This window comes from Dipodomys ordii, unplaced genomic scaffold (assembly GCF_000151885.1).
Source record: "Dipodomys ordii isolate 6190 unplaced genomic scaffold, Dord_2.0 Scaffold22, whole genome shotgun sequence".
Taxonomy (NCBI): domain Eukaryota; kingdom Metazoa; phylum Chordata; class Mammalia; order Rodentia; family Heteromyidae; genus Dipodomys; species Dipodomys ordii.
The window spans coordinates 2,532,464-2,548,187 of record NW_012267238.1 but is presented as its reverse complement, the minus strand read 5'-3'; the positions used below and the strand labels follow the sequence as shown (position 1 = coordinate 2,548,187).

The 15,724-nt window shown below is 52.8% G+C and overlaps 1 protein-coding gene across 3 annotated transcripts in view; it reads left to right on the top strand.

Annotated features, from left to right (window-relative positions):
- The first annotated feature begins 499 nt into the window (after positions 1–499).
- The window catches only part of Arap1 (ArfGAP with RhoGAP domain, ankyrin repeat and PH domain 1), a 32,330-nt gene continuing 17,105 nt past the window's right edge, over positions 500–15,724 (top strand). The window contains exons 1-11 of one of the 3 annotated variants that reach the window (XM_013014092.1): positions 500–696; positions 7,515–7,683; positions 8,212–8,279; positions 9,098–9,219; positions 9,334–9,483; positions 9,833–9,902; positions 10,151–10,271; positions 10,678–10,880; positions 11,317–11,423; positions 13,312–13,511; positions 15,025–15,110. In XM_013014092.1, the coding sequence (XP_012869546.1) occupies positions 8,268–8,279; positions 9,098–9,219; positions 9,334–9,483; positions 9,833–9,902; positions 10,151–10,271; positions 10,678–10,880; positions 11,317–11,423; positions 13,312–13,511; positions 15,025–15,110 (1,071 nt within the window). In that variant the 5' untranslated portion in view covers positions 500–696; positions 7,515–7,683; positions 8,212–8,267. Of the gene's footprint in view, positions 697–7,514; positions 7,684–8,211; positions 8,280–9,097; positions 9,220–9,333; positions 9,484–9,832; positions 9,903–10,150; positions 10,272–10,677; positions 10,881–11,316; positions 11,424–13,311; positions 13,512–15,024; positions 15,111–15,724 lie in introns of those variants that run through there. The other 2 variants (XM_013014091.1, XM_013014093.1) reach the window with 2 other exon arrangements.

Below are 15,724 nucleotides of genomic sequence, written 5' to 3'. Positions count from 1 at the left end.
AGGAGTTGCACTGCCAGGCCTCACTCCTGTGCCCTGCAGCCCAGCCAATCCCTGGTCCTTCTGAAGGCTGATCACTTGTTGCTGGGGTAGAGCCTCTTTCCTTTAGGGTCTATTTCTCAGTCTCACAGGGTTTCCTCAAAAGGGTACAGAGGGGAGAGGCCACTGTCAGGGCTTCCTGGGCATCTACCCTGTAAGACCTCACGAGACCAGCAGCCGATGCTGGTTGTATCCCAGTTTAGCTTTGGGGAGTGGGAGGGGTACAGCCCAGGGGCGGGGAGGAAGTGCTGCCCCAGGGGATTCTGGGTGACTTTTCTTTTTCAGTGTTTTCAGGAAGTGTGTGTGTGTTGGCTAGAGTGCAGTGGGTGGAGAAGGCAGAGAGCAGGAAGCAGGGGAGACAAGAGCTGGACACACACACACACACACACACACACATTTAGAGTCACTATTAAAACTCAGAACACACACACACACAGAAATGACTTACAAACATTCTGAGAAAACAATCACAGGCAGGCAGAGACATACCTGGGCTCCAACACCTCCGAGGGAGCAAGGACCCAACTGTCTGTGAGATCAGCCCAGGCCAGGCCAACACAGGCTTGCACGGGCAGGCACAGAACGGTCTGTGCACACACTGAGCTCACCTGGCTGGAGCCTCAGGAGGCCTTGGGCCCAGGACCCGGCCAGCCTGTGAGGGTAAGCAAGGGGCAGCCCAGGTTGGGCTGCAGAGCAGGCGGGAGGGAGGCTGGGGGCCCAGACTGGGTCTGGCTATACCCTCTAGGTCTACCTTTCCAGGGTGTTCTGTTCCTCCTCCATTTTGCTCTTAGACTTTTCTGTCTTCTCTTACTTTCTGTACTTCAGTTTTCCCAGCCTTTTCTTTTTTCTCCTTTCCTCTCCTTTTTTCTCCCCCAGACTTTCCATGTCTCTGTCTGCCTATAAGCCTCTCTCCTGAGCTCTCCCCACCCACCTCCCAAAGCCCATACTACCTGTTTTCTGAGCCTTTCTTAGACTCCCCCAGAAACTGCCCTCCATAGGGGAGGAGGGTCTCTGCTCCTTAGGGCCCTGATCTGTATCTTCTTGGTTCTGCTAGTCTCCTAATTCTCTCCCTCTCTGACATTTCTATTGGGGAGGCTTAGGTTGGCTTATTTCATCGACAAGTTCAAAGGTGCTCTGGCTCTGACCTCCACCCCACCCCCCACCCCCAGCCTCTGCCCAGGGTAACAAGGGGATGTGCGGAGGACTAGCACTTTGGCAAGGTAGTTTCTTCTTCTTGTCCAGTACTGGTAGTGTGTTGCGTGCCTGTGGACTGTGGGCTGGCCTCCCTTTGCCCAAGGGTCCCTAATGAACCCGTAACCCCCAGGTCACTGGGGACAGAGTAGCCTCCACCCTGAGCTGGTACCTGAAATGGGGGGAGGGGTTTGACAATCTGAGTTCTGAGCACTAAGCCTTCTCCCCTGCTGCCCTTAGGAGCCAGTGAGGGACATAACAGAGATCTACAGAGCTGCTGTGGGAGATGTAGCTCTCTTGTCTCCTGCTCACAACAGCAGGAATGGTCTATGGGGCAGCTTAGAGAGATCTGGCAGTAAGAGACCCATGGAGGCCCAATAGGCCTAAAGAAGGGAGCAGTCAGATGGACTTCATGGAGGAGGAGATGTGTTCTGTGCACACAGTTGTTGACAGCCTTAGTGGATATAGAAAAGCCCCTGGCAGAAGCCTGGCCCACAGTAGGTCCTTAAAAAGGCAGCACCTATTGAAGGGAGAAGGCGGAACATGTGGAATGAGGCCATGGGGCAGAATTGAAGGGAAGCAGGCTCTGCTGTAGCTGCTGTCCAGCAGGGTGAGGAGCTGGCTACCTTTCCAGTTCCACATGCAGGCAGGGTGGTCATTCGCTTACTGGAGCCCCTCTGTGTTGGATGATACTGATGCACAGAGGGGATGTGGCCCCATGAGAGGCATATATCCATTCTGGCAGGAAGGGTTTGTGCTGAGACTGGAGCAGAAGTGAGTGAGAGAGAGATCTGGGGTGTGCTGGAGGGTCTGCCTGCAGTGTCATGGCAGAGGAAGAAAGGCAGCAGCAGGGTGGAAGAAGCAGGAGGCATAGGATGAATGCCTGGCTGCTGAGAAGGCATGAAGAGGAAGTGAGCAGCTGGAAAGTTCTCCTTGTGGAAGGGGACAATTGGGAAAGTGACAGTTGATCCCAGATCTCTGGCCTGGCCTCACCTGGCTGTGCTAGTGAGAGTCCCAGGCCTGGGATTGGCCTGGGTCCTTCCAAGGCCTGTATGGGGAAGGCCTTTACTCTAGCCTGGGCCCTTGGTCCTCTGAGCTCACCCCAGAGTGCTAAATATTGGCAGACACAGCCATGTTGAGTGGTCAGAAATATGGAGGCTGGGGGAATCCCAAAGCAATCAGAAGCATGAGGGGAGGTCCATGGGAGGCAGGAAAAGTGGAAAGATGTATGATCTGTGTTTTTGGTAGAAAGTAGAAGTTTGGCTGGACAGGAAGAGTGTTGCAGGTGGAACGAATGGTATGTGTGAGGGCTCTGGAGTGTGCTTTTATAGGGTGCAGCTCAGTTTGTCAAAGAGGGCTAGAATATGAATGGGGGGGGGTAAGACCAAGACCCTCTCTGTAACCTACCTGCCCTAAAGGTGAGCCTAATCTCTCTGACCAGAGATGGCAGGTAGATAAAAAGATTGAAGGGGAGCCAGGTGCGGGTGTAGGAGAGGGCTATAGGTAGTTTACTGGTTCAGCTTGCAGGGCTGAGTCTCCTTTGACCTCAGCCAGGGTGAGAAAGCTGTGCTGATGATTTGTGGAAATGGCTCCCCCTTACTGCATGATCAGTAAGCTTGAAGGCCAGTGAAGGGAAACTGAGGCTCAGGGGTGAAGTGATCAGTTTTAGATCTCACACTCAAGCCTAGATCTAAGACTCAAACCCTTTCTCCTGCCTGAAGTCATCACACTCTGTCTAGGACAGACCCTGTTTGTACTTGGTACTAACTAAATAGTCATTAATGGTGCCCCTTACAATCCAGAAATATTTCTGGTTTATGCAGTGAATGAAAGGATCACTCTGCTCTTGGCTTGTTCTTCAGTTCCCATGTATAAGGGTTTCTTTGTATTTTCTCTAATCTATAAATCAAGTTCTTTTATTATTATTATTATTAATTAGCAGTAACTTAGGAATTGACCTCAGGACCTTGATAGGCAGGCACTCTACCACTTGAGTTTGTGTTGATTATTTAAAAAAAATTAAATTGTTATTATAAAGGTGGTGTACAGAGAGGTTATTGGGACAATGACACCTCTTCCCTCACTCCTAGTTTTTCCCTCCCACCCCATCCACAAAATTGTATAGTTCATTTTCAACATGTGTTGATTTTTTAAAAAGTTTTATTGTAAAAGTATTGTACAGAGGGATTATAGTTACCTAAGTAAGGCAATGAGTACATTTCTTGTCAAACATTGTTACCTCCTCTTTTGTTTTTCTCTCACTTCCCTCCCCTCTCCTTCCCATGGTGATTTTTTTTTTTTTTGTCGGTTGTGGGGCCAGAACTCTGGGCCTGAGCACTGTCCCTCGGCTCTTCAGCTCAAGGCTAGCACTCTACCACTTGAGCTACAGTGCCACTTCCAATTTTCTGGTGGTTTATTGGATATAAGAGTTTCATTGACTTTCCTGCCCAGGCTGGCTTTGAACCATGATCCTCAGATCTCAGCTTCTTGAGAAGCCAGGATTACAGGCATGAGCCACTAGTGCCCGGCTCATGGTGACTATTTTTAGGATAAAGTCTCACCTTATGCCTAGGCTGGCCTGGACTCTGGTCCTCCTATTTACTGGAGCTTCTCCACATTGCTGGGATGATAGGTGAATGTCATCTTGCCTAGCCATTATGATTCCCCAAATACACTACTCCCAGCCATTAGTTGAGATATAGTTTCTTGAACTTTTATGCTCAAGCTGGTTGAAATCTGCATCCACAAATCTCTGGCTCCCAAGTAATGAGGATTATACGTTTGAGCCTCTACACCTAGTCATAAATCAGATTTCTTACTTAGCCTGTGCACCCAGGATGGAGTGGATTAACACCTGTCTGGGGACCCAATTCTGCACAAGGACAGCAAATGGCTCACATGCTTCTTAGCTGGAGGAGGATGAGCTGAAGGGGTCAGGGGTGTGGGTGGGACAGTTTTGCCAGGCGTCGGGGGATGCCTGCAGGCCAGGGTCCACTGAGATGCACTTCAAGGTATAGGTGGGTACAGTGACAATGCATGAGCAAAGGCTCAGAGGGGCCATTGTGGCAAGCTAGCATGTTCTAGTAGGCTGGGGCACATGCCAGTGGGAAGCACGGGGCTGGGGCAGGGATGCTCCTGAGGCCCTTTTCTCAGAAGTGTACCCTACCCTTTCCCTTTGGGGATTTCCCACATGCTGTGTCTTCCTGACCCTACTTCTGCTTCTCTGGGTCCAGTCCTGACTCAGCAGGCACATGCCCTGCACTGTGCTGCTAGAAGGGTCAGCCAGGAGACTTCCTGGAGGAGGTGGCTAGAATGGAGCCTCAAGAACTACAAGTTACCCTTGCCCGCTTCTGGGGACACGGTTCTCTCCCTGTAAAACCTCTGCTGGGAGGGGGGTCCTTTGCCTGTGTCCTCTCTTCTCATCATGGGGACAGCGGCCAGCTGTGAGAACTATGATCTTGTCTTTCTTGGAGAGAAAGCCACTCCAGAGCTGGCTGTACCTTGAGTATGAGAAGGCTGGCTCTTGGCCGACCTTCTTTGTAAGCTGTTGTGCTGGATGCTTGTGTTCAGATCCCAGCAGCAGGATCAAGGACCAGTGCCTTAGTTACCTCATCTGCAAAGTGGGACAATAAGCCTTAGCTCATAAAGCTTTCATAATAAATTAAATCAATCTATGTAAAGCACTTAGAAGGTAACTGGGAATACACACACACACACACACACACACACACACACGAGAATTTATCCACATATTTATATATAAATTCCTGCTTAAAGCTGGGAATACAAGAATGAAAGAGTGGAGCCCACAGTTGGGCAGCAGACCCCATGCAGGTGCTCAGGACAGTGGAGGGGATGTTTTGCATGCAGACAGGGGAGGGCTAATGCTGCTTGAACCCCTATTACCACCCTCTCCATCAAGCTGGCTGGGCTTTGGGAACCAGGCCCACTCAAGCCGCCTTGTATTGGAGGAAACAGTCTGTCCTGCCTGCACTGGACCACAGTCTGGCTGGCCCTGGCCCTGTTGGGTTTCGCCTTCAGCTAATCACAGGCCAACCTCCACAGGCTGCTTTGTCTTGGCCTCTGGGAGGCAGCAGTGAGCATCCACATGCTTGTCAGGAAATCTCCAAGTATATCATGCTGACCAGCTGCCCCCTCTTTCCCAGCTGGTGCCCTTGGGCAGGCAGGCACTCACTCAGTGGTTTCGCTCACCCTCCCATTTTTATTCCTAATGACCAGCTGTCTACCTGTCCATCCACTATTTGTTCATCCACTGGCATGCTCTTACTAGCCACTCACCTGGCCCTGCCCTGATGTGGTAGTGTCAAGTCAGAGGCTTCCCCCGTCCTGGAGGGACTCGGGATTAAGTGGGGCAGGCAGGGGCAGGCAGCCTGATGCAGTGCCCACTGCTGGTCTTGTTAGACTCAGCCGAACAGTGAAACTCTTGAGACCACCGTTGCCCCTTCCCTCCCCCTGGCATCAGAGAGGAAGACAAGGGCGCCAGGGCTGTGGCAGCTCTTTCTCTGCAGTGGGGGGTTCTCATAGCAATCCACGCCGCCCCTGTGGTCCTCCAGGTGACAGTTCAGGGGCAAGGTCCTGTCCTTGAAGGACCAGAATAAGCAGATGACTCACAGGGCCCAGCCTGCCTTGAAACCTCTTGCCCCATGGGGGTTAGTGCGCCTTCTAGCATGTTCTAACATCCCAGACTTTGGAGCCTCAGGTCCCTGTCTGGATATGCCTGGTTGCAAGTCACCACAAGCCCTGGCTTGTGCCCCAGGTGGAGTGTCTGCCGACAATCTTTCCTGTCCCAACACAGGTCCCACATAGGCTACTGTTGCCAAGGTAGCACTGCTTAGTAACATGGCTGCCCTGCTAGGAGAGGGTGGCCAGCCGCTGGTTGGACTCCACACAGGAGGAGAGAAGGGCAGATCCCCTCCCATCTGAACACAGAGAAAGGATAGTTTTAATACTAGTGATGCAGAAGGAGCCATGGGTCCTAAGATGAACACAGTGGTGGAGCTGGAGTTTGGGTCCTGCCAGCAGAGCATCTGGCACATAGGGCATGCTTTGAAAACTGAACAATGAGTCTAGAGCTCACAGAGGAGGGAAACGGGTCACAATGGAGGAGAGAGGAAAGATTCAGAGGAGGACTTGGCTCTAGAGGCAAGAACAATGGGATGCTCTTGAGACTGGAAGCTGAGCGAAGGGGAACTCTGGTAGAGGGAAGAGTGGGCGCCACAGCCGAGGTGGATACATCATATCACACACAGTCAGCCACCTCTGGGAACACAAGGGCAGAGCAGAAATAACCCACTCTGCTGCTTGTTGGCTTCTGGGGGATACAGACAGACAACAGCTGGCTGGGCCAGGCCTGCAGAGCTCAGGCTTGTTCTGGCTATGGGCCTGGAGCGTCCCAGGTGCTAGTATGTGACACAGCCTGCCCACTGAAACAGTCCTCACTTCATAGAAGAGGAAACCAACGGTCAGAGAGGCTGGGCACTTACCCTAGGACACAGGAACTAAGGGACTGAGCCGAGGTTCAAATCCTGGTTGTCAGTGACAAAGCCCTTCAGGAGATAGTCAGTGGCAGAGAGTAGGGTGCCAGGATGACAGTTGCACTGAGGGAGGTAATCCCAGGGGGCCTGAACCTGGCCCTGGAGGGTTGGGGAGGGATGACAGCAAAGGGATGAAAATGATAGGGTGAGGGGGGTGGAAGGGGCCTACAGGTAATAGGAGGTAGTGAATATGCAAGTCTGGGCAAGAGAGGAGGCAGCCTGGCTCTACACGTCAACAGTTCAGGGACTCAGGAGTTGGCTTCTAAGACTGGTCTGTGCCTCAGCCCCTGCCCATTTCAGTCCCTTCTTACTCCTTTGCCAATGGAGGTCAGACCTCACCTCCCCCAGGAAGCCTTCCCTGATTCTCCATGTAGTCTTCACCTTTCCTCCAGCATGGAGGTCCTGAAGATACATGTGGCTAAAAACTGGAGCCCACGGACAGGTGGTCATCTCATTCAGGCAAAGAGATGTCTGCCTAGAGTACCAGGAGGGTGAGGCAAGGAAGGTGTGTGTGTGTGTGTGTGTGTGTGTGTGTGTGGTTCCTTTCTGCAATGTCTGCCTAGAGTACCAGGAGGGTGAGGCAAGGTGCTGTGTGTGTGTGTTGGGGGGGGGTTCCTTTCTGCAAAAGTGTTTGCTGTAGCACAAGTGAGCATGGGCTCAGTGGCCTTGAGCCCCTGGCTCTGTTGCTTAGTGACATCCAACTTTTGTTCTGACCCCAGTCTTCCCTCCAAGGAGGAGGAGTTACTGCTGTCCTCACTGTCAGCTGGTCCCCAGCCAGAGCCTGTGGAGCTCCCGTCTGCCCTCCCATCCACCCTGTTCCAGGCACCTCCCCAGCCTCCATCACCACCTCTGTGTCCTCCTGAGATACCTCCCAAACCTCTTCGCCTGCCCCCGGAGTTTGGTAAGTGCCACAGCCAGACAGGGTTCCCTGCAGGTTGGGTTGGGCTCTGGATTGGCTCTGCAGAGCATGCAGCCAGCACACTCACTCAGTCTAGCAGTCACCAGCCCCCTGTGTAGCCTGGGCCAGTCCTGGGCCCTCTGGAGCACCAGTCTCTATATTCCCACCTGCCCTCCAGAGTGGCAGGCCTGGACCCTGGTAGACTCCTGAAGTAGCGGTATTAGGAGTCTTGAGTTGGCTCCCCATGGAATGATCTGAGTTTGTACCTTGCTAGTCTTTAGTGGATAGTCCTTGTCCCTGTCCCCAAGTTTGCTGCCCGGTCAGCACTGCTTGTGGTGGCCCTGCCTCTCCTTAGGTATAAATTTCACTTCCTGTCCCCAATCCCTTTCTTTTGAAAACCAGGCTGGGGTGGGGCTGGGGGTGGGACCTTCCTGGTCTGAGGGTGTCCTTTGTGAAGCTAAGAATGGTGCCCAGGGGAGATGGCCAGGCCAGGCTCCTTGTTCTGAGTGTCCCTTTCTCCTTTCTTTCCAGATGACTCTGACTACGATGAGGCCCCAGAGGAGGGGCCAGGGGCCCCTGCTAGCGTGATGACCAAGAAGGTGGGACAGGGCAGTGGTTGAGGCCATGTGCCCATGGAATGGAGGGGGGCTGTCCAGAGACCCTCCCAAACAGCATGGGCAGACATTTCCCAGGAGAGCTCCTCTCCCAGTTCCATCATCTTGCCTTAGAGGGGTTGGGGTCAGGTACAGAGCCAGAATCTTGGGCTAGGGCCTCGGACTCCTGCTCTAGATTTTAGCTGCACCTGGCTGGGTATGTGTGGTACCTTCTGTGTTTCTGTCACAGAATAACTGTCCCTTTCTTTGTCTGTTTTCCTTTCTGTGTTCCCAGAGTGCCTTCCTTCCGAGTGTATTGTATTGTCTCTCTCCTTCTGAGACTTTGTGTGTGTGTGTGTGTGTGTGTGTGTGTGTGTGTGTCTACCTGTGTCAGTACTGAGGCTTGAACTCAAGGCCTAGGTGTGCTGTCCTTTAGCTTTTTTGCTTCAGGCTAGCACTCTGCCACTTGAGCCATAGCTCCACTGCTGGCTTTTTGGTGATGAATTGGAGCTAAGAGTCTCACAGACTTCCCTCCCTGGTCTGACTTTAAACTGTGATCCTCAGATCTCAGCCTCTTGAGTAGCTAGAATTATAGGCATGAGCCACTGGCTGCCAGCTTGTCTTTCTGTCTTCCCTAAGTCAGTGTCTGGTACTGTTTCTTCTGTCTCTGTGACCTGGGTCACTGGGTCTCTGCTGGTGGGTGTGTGTGTGAAGAAACGGAAGTGAAAGTGCTGAGTTGTGGGTTAGGGGCAGTAGGCATGGCAGTGGGCGGGTGACGTGGGGCTTGAGGGGAAATGTGGCACTAAATGGGTCTGTGGGGACAGGAGGAGCCCCCTCCGATCCGAGTCCCGAGGGCTGTGCGTGTGGCCAGTCTGCTGAGTGAAGGGGAGGAACTATCTGGGGATGATGAAGATGAGGATGACCACGCCTATGAGGGCATCTCCAAGTGAGTGTCCTTTCCACCAAGTCGCCCTCCCTCTCACCCCTGGCACTCCCATCTCCCCACCCCAGCCTGAGGGACCCCCAGCCTGGCTCTCCTCTTTCCCTCCTCTTGTCCTAGCAGTGGGTGGCCCACCAGCAGCCTAAGTCCAACCTTGCCCAGCCTGATCCAGGAGCTCCTGCCGTACCCCATGGATGAACTGCCTGGGGGCTCCACCCCCACCACATCAGTCATTAAAGCCGGCTGGCTGGACAAGAACCCACCACAGGGGTGAGTGGGGCCTGTTGGCCCTTGCTGGTTGTTTGCATGGGGCAGGTACGTCAGAACATAAAAGTTGTCCTGAAACTGACAACCACTGACTCACACCCCCCCCCCACACACACACACTTGTTTTATTACCCTTACAATTGGGAAAGCCTATTTTGAGTCTGACTTAAATCATTTTTGCTGTAGGTTTAGTCTATCTTCCTCTTAGAGGCCATGTGGGATCTTTTTCTCCTTTGAACCTGGCTGATCCTAAATTTGCGGGTTTCTAGGGGGGCGGGGGAGGCTGGGGATAATGTAGAAACCCGTCTTCTGAGCCCCAGTTCTTTGCTCCTCTGTTCCTCTGCCTGTCCAGATCATATATCTATCAGAAGCGATGGGTGAGGCTGGACGCTGAGCACCTGCGATACTTTGACAGTAATAAGGTAAGGCTGCCAATCGGCCAGTCGTCCCTGACTTAACCTTTCCTTGCTCCTGCCTGAGCCTAGGCCGTTCTCCAGCACTTGGTCCTAGCTGATTCTCAGCAGAGCTGAGGGCAGTGGGCTGGGTGAGCTCAAGGTCATGTTGGCCACCTGCAGCAGGCAGGCCTGCGGCTTGCATTTTAGCTAAGGCCAGGGGAATGGGGGTTCCCACCCACACTGCCTGAAATACACCCCTTGTCTCTTTTCCCCAGGATGCCTACTCTAAGCGCTTTATCCCAGTAGCCTGCATCTCCCGGGTGGCTGCTATTGGGGACTTGAAGTTTGAAGTGATTACCAACAACCGGACCTTTGCCTTCCGGGCAGAGAGTGATGGTGGGGAGTTCTGGGGTTGTGTTGTGTATGTGGGGGGGAGGTGGAGGAAGGGGGAGTGTGTATAGAAGAGACTGCAAGTCTTGCCAGATGTAGAGAAGAGACACAAGGCCCACCTGGTCCCCCAACTGGGGAAGCAGTGCCCCTTTGTGGGTGGGAGAAGGAAGAGAAACCTCTATGGCTGGCTCTGATACACACAGTACCTGACCCCAGAGCCATCGGTCCCCATGCACAGGGAAACAGACTTCAGCAGGTACAGTGACTTGCTTAGAGTAAGTGGCACAAACGGAGCTAATCTAGGTTGGAGATATAGCAGAGTGACAAGCCATCTGGGTGGGCTTTCTGGTAGAGGTGTTGGGGGGTGGCCCTGGCCAGCTCAAGCTCAAGTGTAACCTTTGCCCTTCTGCAGCTGAGCGGAAGGAATGGATGCAGGCTCTGCAGCAGGCAGTGGCTGAGCAGCATGCCCGTGCCCGGCTGTCTAGTGCTTATCCCTTGGGAGTGCAAGGCTCCGATCAGCCTGACAGAGCTGGCAGTCTGGAGCTTCGAGGCTTTAAGAACAAGCTGTATGTGGCTGTGGTCGGGGACAAAGTACAGCTCTATAAGAATCTGGAGGTGCGAAGGGTTTGACCAGGTCACTGAAACTACCCTGCCCCTTGTCTGCCTACTAGTTCTTCTCCTTGCCCCATGCCCACTCACCCTGATCCGTCTGCCTGCCCCGTACCCACCTACTGAGCCCCCTTCCTACTTCACACCTGCTTCACGCCTTGATGCTGTGCTTTCCCTATTTGCCTTCCCTGCACTGAGTCCTGCTCTTGGACCCCCTCCTACCTCTGGTTCTCATCTTACCACTGTCCTCCATCCTTGCCTGGACTCCCATATTGCTCACAACCCTGAGCCCAGCTTTTTGCCCTACTCCAACTCCCTAGCACTCCCTAAGCTCCCTCCTACGATGTTGCTAGTCCCTTGGTACTATATTCCTTTTTATCCCCACTTCTGGGTTATAAGCCTATGCTAAAACCTTGTGTTTGACCCTTCTCCCACCTGTCAGGAATACCACCTGGGCATCGGCATCACCTTCATTGACATGAGCGTGGGCAATGTGAAGGAAGTCGACCGGCGTAGCTTTGACCTCACCACACCCTACCGCATCTTCAGGTGAGTCTCCTCCCCTTGGCTCAATGGCTTCCTCCCTCTTTCCCAGCACTTTCTTTTTGCATAACAGGGGAAGCCCCTCCTCCTTCTATTTTGGGTCTCCCTCTTCTCAGCCTTGCTTTATAACACCAGCCTAATTCTACCAGCCCTGAGCCCAGCTGGCTGTCCAGCAGGACCTGCTGGAGCTCTAGGCCTGCCTGTCTGATGTATCGGTGGGCATCACCTCTGTGACCCCTTGCCCTGGGAATCCCTGCCTCCTCTCAGTCCTGTGTGGCCTGTCCCCGCCCCTGTGAGCTCCCAGTGCCTGTGGCTCTCCTGTCTTGCCCCTTGCCCTCTTGGCAGAGTCCTGCGGACCCTGGCCCTGGCACTCGCTTTTCTGAGCCTTTCACTCTGCCCACACTGATCACAGAGGCCTTTTTTTTTTTTTGGTCAGTCATGGAGCTTGAACTCAGGTGCTGTCACTGAGCTTTTTTTGTTCGAAGCTGGTACTCTACCACTTTAAGCCATAGTGCCACTTCCAGTTTTGGGGAGATTAATTGGAGATAAGAGTCTCATGGACTTTCCTGCTCGGACTGGCATTGAATCGAGATCTTTTAGCTCTCAGCCTCCTGATGCCTCTATCTAGGATTACACTCAAGAGCCACCAGCACTCAGCTTCCCTCTGTATGATTCTGAGGTTGCCCCCATTGCCCTGGTTGGCGACTGCCATCAGCCTTAATGGTTCTGATGGGGTTGGCATAAAGGGCTTCTTTACTGTGGTTGGTCGAAGTGGGCTTGTGCTTGTTTTGAACACTAGCAACTATAGTTTGACATTCTGGTAGAGAGTGAGGTGTCTTCAGCTCCTCTCTCTCTCTCTCTTTTTTTTTGTCAGTTGTAGGGCTTGAACTCTGGGCCTGGGCACTATCCCTGAGCTCTTCAGCTCAAGGTGAGCACTCTACCATTTGAGCCACAGCGCCACTTACTGTTTTCTGGTGGTTAATTGGAGATAAGAGTATCACAGGCTTTCCTGCTTGGGATGGCTTTGAACCATGATCCTCAGATCTCAGCCTCCTGAGCAGCTAGGGTTACAGGTGTGAGCCACCAGCACCCAGCTTCAGCCCTTCTCATAAGGTACTTGGTGCTCACGCACTGGACCTCTAGCAGCAGTACTTTCCTTGACCACAGCAGGGTGGTGCAGCCTCTTGAGCATACATGTGGTGCTTAGAGGTAGTGGTGGCAGTAGGAAACTAGCCATAGGGGTCTCTTTTGGAGAAAGTGGAGGGAGATAATCATCTCTTCATTGCCCAGCCAGGTCTTCTTACCCTGAAGAGCAGCAGACAAGTGACAGGGCTCCAGGTATCTGTGTGTTGAGTTGTTGAAGCTCTTGGTGGGTTAGAGTCACAGTTGGGGCTGGGTAGGAAGCAGGTTGAGGATAAGGGTGAGAGACACCTCCATATCCTCCCTTCCTTTCCACGTAGACATTGACAGGTTGGTCTTTGTCCTTGGGGTGCACTCTGCCCTCCTGCCTGTCACAGGGTTGTTCCTGTCCATCTTCTAGCCTCTTAATTCCAATCAGCAGAGGTTCTGGGAAGGCACTGTACCAGCTTGTCCCTTTGCAAATGCTGTTGCCTGTGTGTAGAACACTCTTCTACTTCTCCTGGCTTAACACTTACCTGTCTGGTCTCAGCATCATTTCTCTCCATTCCCCTGGCTTCTCCAACCCGTGTGCCTCAGGTGTATGGTATCCTTTCTGTGTCGATGCTTGCCATCTCCACCATACCCACCAATGCTCTTCCTTCTGACTCAGATCTCCCCGATCTTGTCTCCCCACTTTATGCTATGCTTGCCTTCTATCATCTCCCAAGTCCTTCCAAGCCCTTTCTCACTGGTCTCCCTATTCCTATGTCCCCAGCTTCTCAGCTGACTCAGAGCTAGAAAAAGAGCAGTGGCTGGAGGCCATGCAGGGAGCCATTGCTGAGGCCCTGTCGACCTCGGAGGTGGCCGAGCGCATCTGGACTGCGGCCCCTAACAGGTTCTGTGCTGACTGCGGGGCTGCCCAGCCTGACTGGGCCTCCATCAACCTCTGTGTCGTCATCTGCAAGCGCTGTGCAGGTGTGTGTGCATGCGATGGGCACCAGGCAGAGGTGGATGGGGCTAGCTGATTGATGGCAGGTGACCTGTCTGTCAGGCAGGACTGGAGCCACAGTTCTGATGTTGTTTCTGAGTGCCAAGCCATTCTTGCTAGGATTGACTTTCAGCCTTACATTGCAAGGCAGGGCTGTATGCTTACATTGCAAGTGGGGATCTTGGAGACACAGAGGGGAAGATGGTACTTGGCATGTAAATGGGCAGGACTCAAGCCTGGGCCTTTTTGTGTCTCCTCCATGGGGCACTTGGGCTGAGCCAGGCTCTGCAGAGTGAAGGTGGAACTGGTGTTTTCTCCAGAAGGGATGGGAGGCAAGGGCCCCAAGGACATGGTCCGTGTTATAGGCCAGGCCCTGCCTGGTGGGCAGAAGCTGAGGTTGGAAACCAGTGCAAGGGAACGAAAGAGGGTGGAGCCCAAGGTTTCTTCACTCTGAGTTATGAAGCTCTAGCTTGTGGCAGGCCTGTGCTTTGTGTAGGGGCTGGCCTCTCAAGAGAGCTGACAGTGCCCAGGTGGTGGCTTTGGATAGCCATAGATGGGATTCCCTTGAGTGTGAATCCAGAAGTAAGGACAGGTCTGGAGAAGTGACTGAGCTTGAGGGAGGACCCGTGGGATATCTAGGGCAGATGTGAGTCTGGGCTATGAGTCTGGGTGCAAGAAAATGACAACCTTGCTGGGACTAGATAATGAAGGCATTAGCTTCGTAGGCAGGAGACTGACCAGAGGGGACATGGGGTCCCACATCAGGTCTCCCAGGCTGTAGCTAGGTAGTACTAGGCACTTTGTACCCACAGTTTTTTTTTTTTGCCTCTCATGACCTGTAGCCAAGCAGTGCTTCATTCCCTAAGGCTCCAATCACTCCCCTCACCTTTCATTCCACCAAGATTTCTTAGTCACTTACTGTGTGCCAGAACCTGTTCTAGGTGCCAAGGGCAGCCTCAAGCAAGTAGTCAGGTTCCTGCAGGCAGTTTGGTAGTCTACTTGGAAAGGCCAAAAAAAAACACAGGAACCAATTGAAGTATTAGGACTGCCAAGTGCTAGAAAAGGACTGTATTGTTTGGGAAACCCTCTCTGAGAGGGTGGCATGTCAGCTGAGACCTAGAAGAAGGTGCCACCGTGGGGAGCTGGGAAAGAATCCAGGCAAGAAGGTGGGGTTGGAGGGAAGGGGGAATTTACATCTAGTTCTGGGGAGCAGCCAGACATGTGAAGCAGGGATTTATCATGATGGGATTTGCATCTCTAAGCATTCAGCTGGCGGGATAAGTGGAAAGTGGCCTGCAGGGGCCCAGTGTGGCTACAGGGAGTCCAGGTGAGGATTGCAGGCTTCTGTACTCTGGTGTAGGGAGGAGGGGCATGTGACCAGATTCCAAAGCTGGGCTAGGACTACAAGCTTTAGCTTCTGAAGCCTGCTTGTGGGCCCTGGATGGACACTGGGGGTGGATGAGCAGGGCCCAGATGACCAAGGCTGGACTTCATCTACAGGGGAGCACCGTGGCCTGGGTGCTGGAGTCTCCAAGGTACGGAGCCTGAAGATGGACAGGAAGGTGTGGACAGAAACACTCATCGAGGTGGGGACACTTCCCCACCCCATCTGCCATACTTGCCTTTGATGTGTGAGGTTCACCCTTCTCAGCCACAGCCTGGGGATGTCATTCCCTTCCCATCTCATTGATCGCTTTGGAACTGCGCTAATCTAGTGGGTGGGGATTTTGGAAAGGCCAGCCTTTGGCAAAGTCAGTAAAGTGGCCAATGAGCTAAGAATGTTTATATAGTTTTAAAAAGTTGTAAAAAAAAAAAAAGGAAGAAGATATGCAACAGAGACTGTGTACGGCTGAAAAGCCTAATCTCTGGACTATTTGATCTTTTAGAGAATTTGCTGAACCCTGATCTAGTTCAACTTGTATTCCATTGCACAGATGTGGAAACTAAGGCCCTGGACAAATTACCCAGCAAGTCCTTATTTACCATTCCAGCACTTTCCCATCTCACTTCCTGGCTGACCTGGGCCTCAGAGTGTCTATCTCTCAGAGGCTCTCACATGCACTGTGGGTGCAAGATGCACAGTTTGAGGGCACACAACACATGCACGCACACTTACACCTGTGTACTTGGATTTCACTGTGCCCAAATAAGCTGGGAATTCCAGAGCAATTTAGATGTCACTTCTACATCTCTGCTCTGT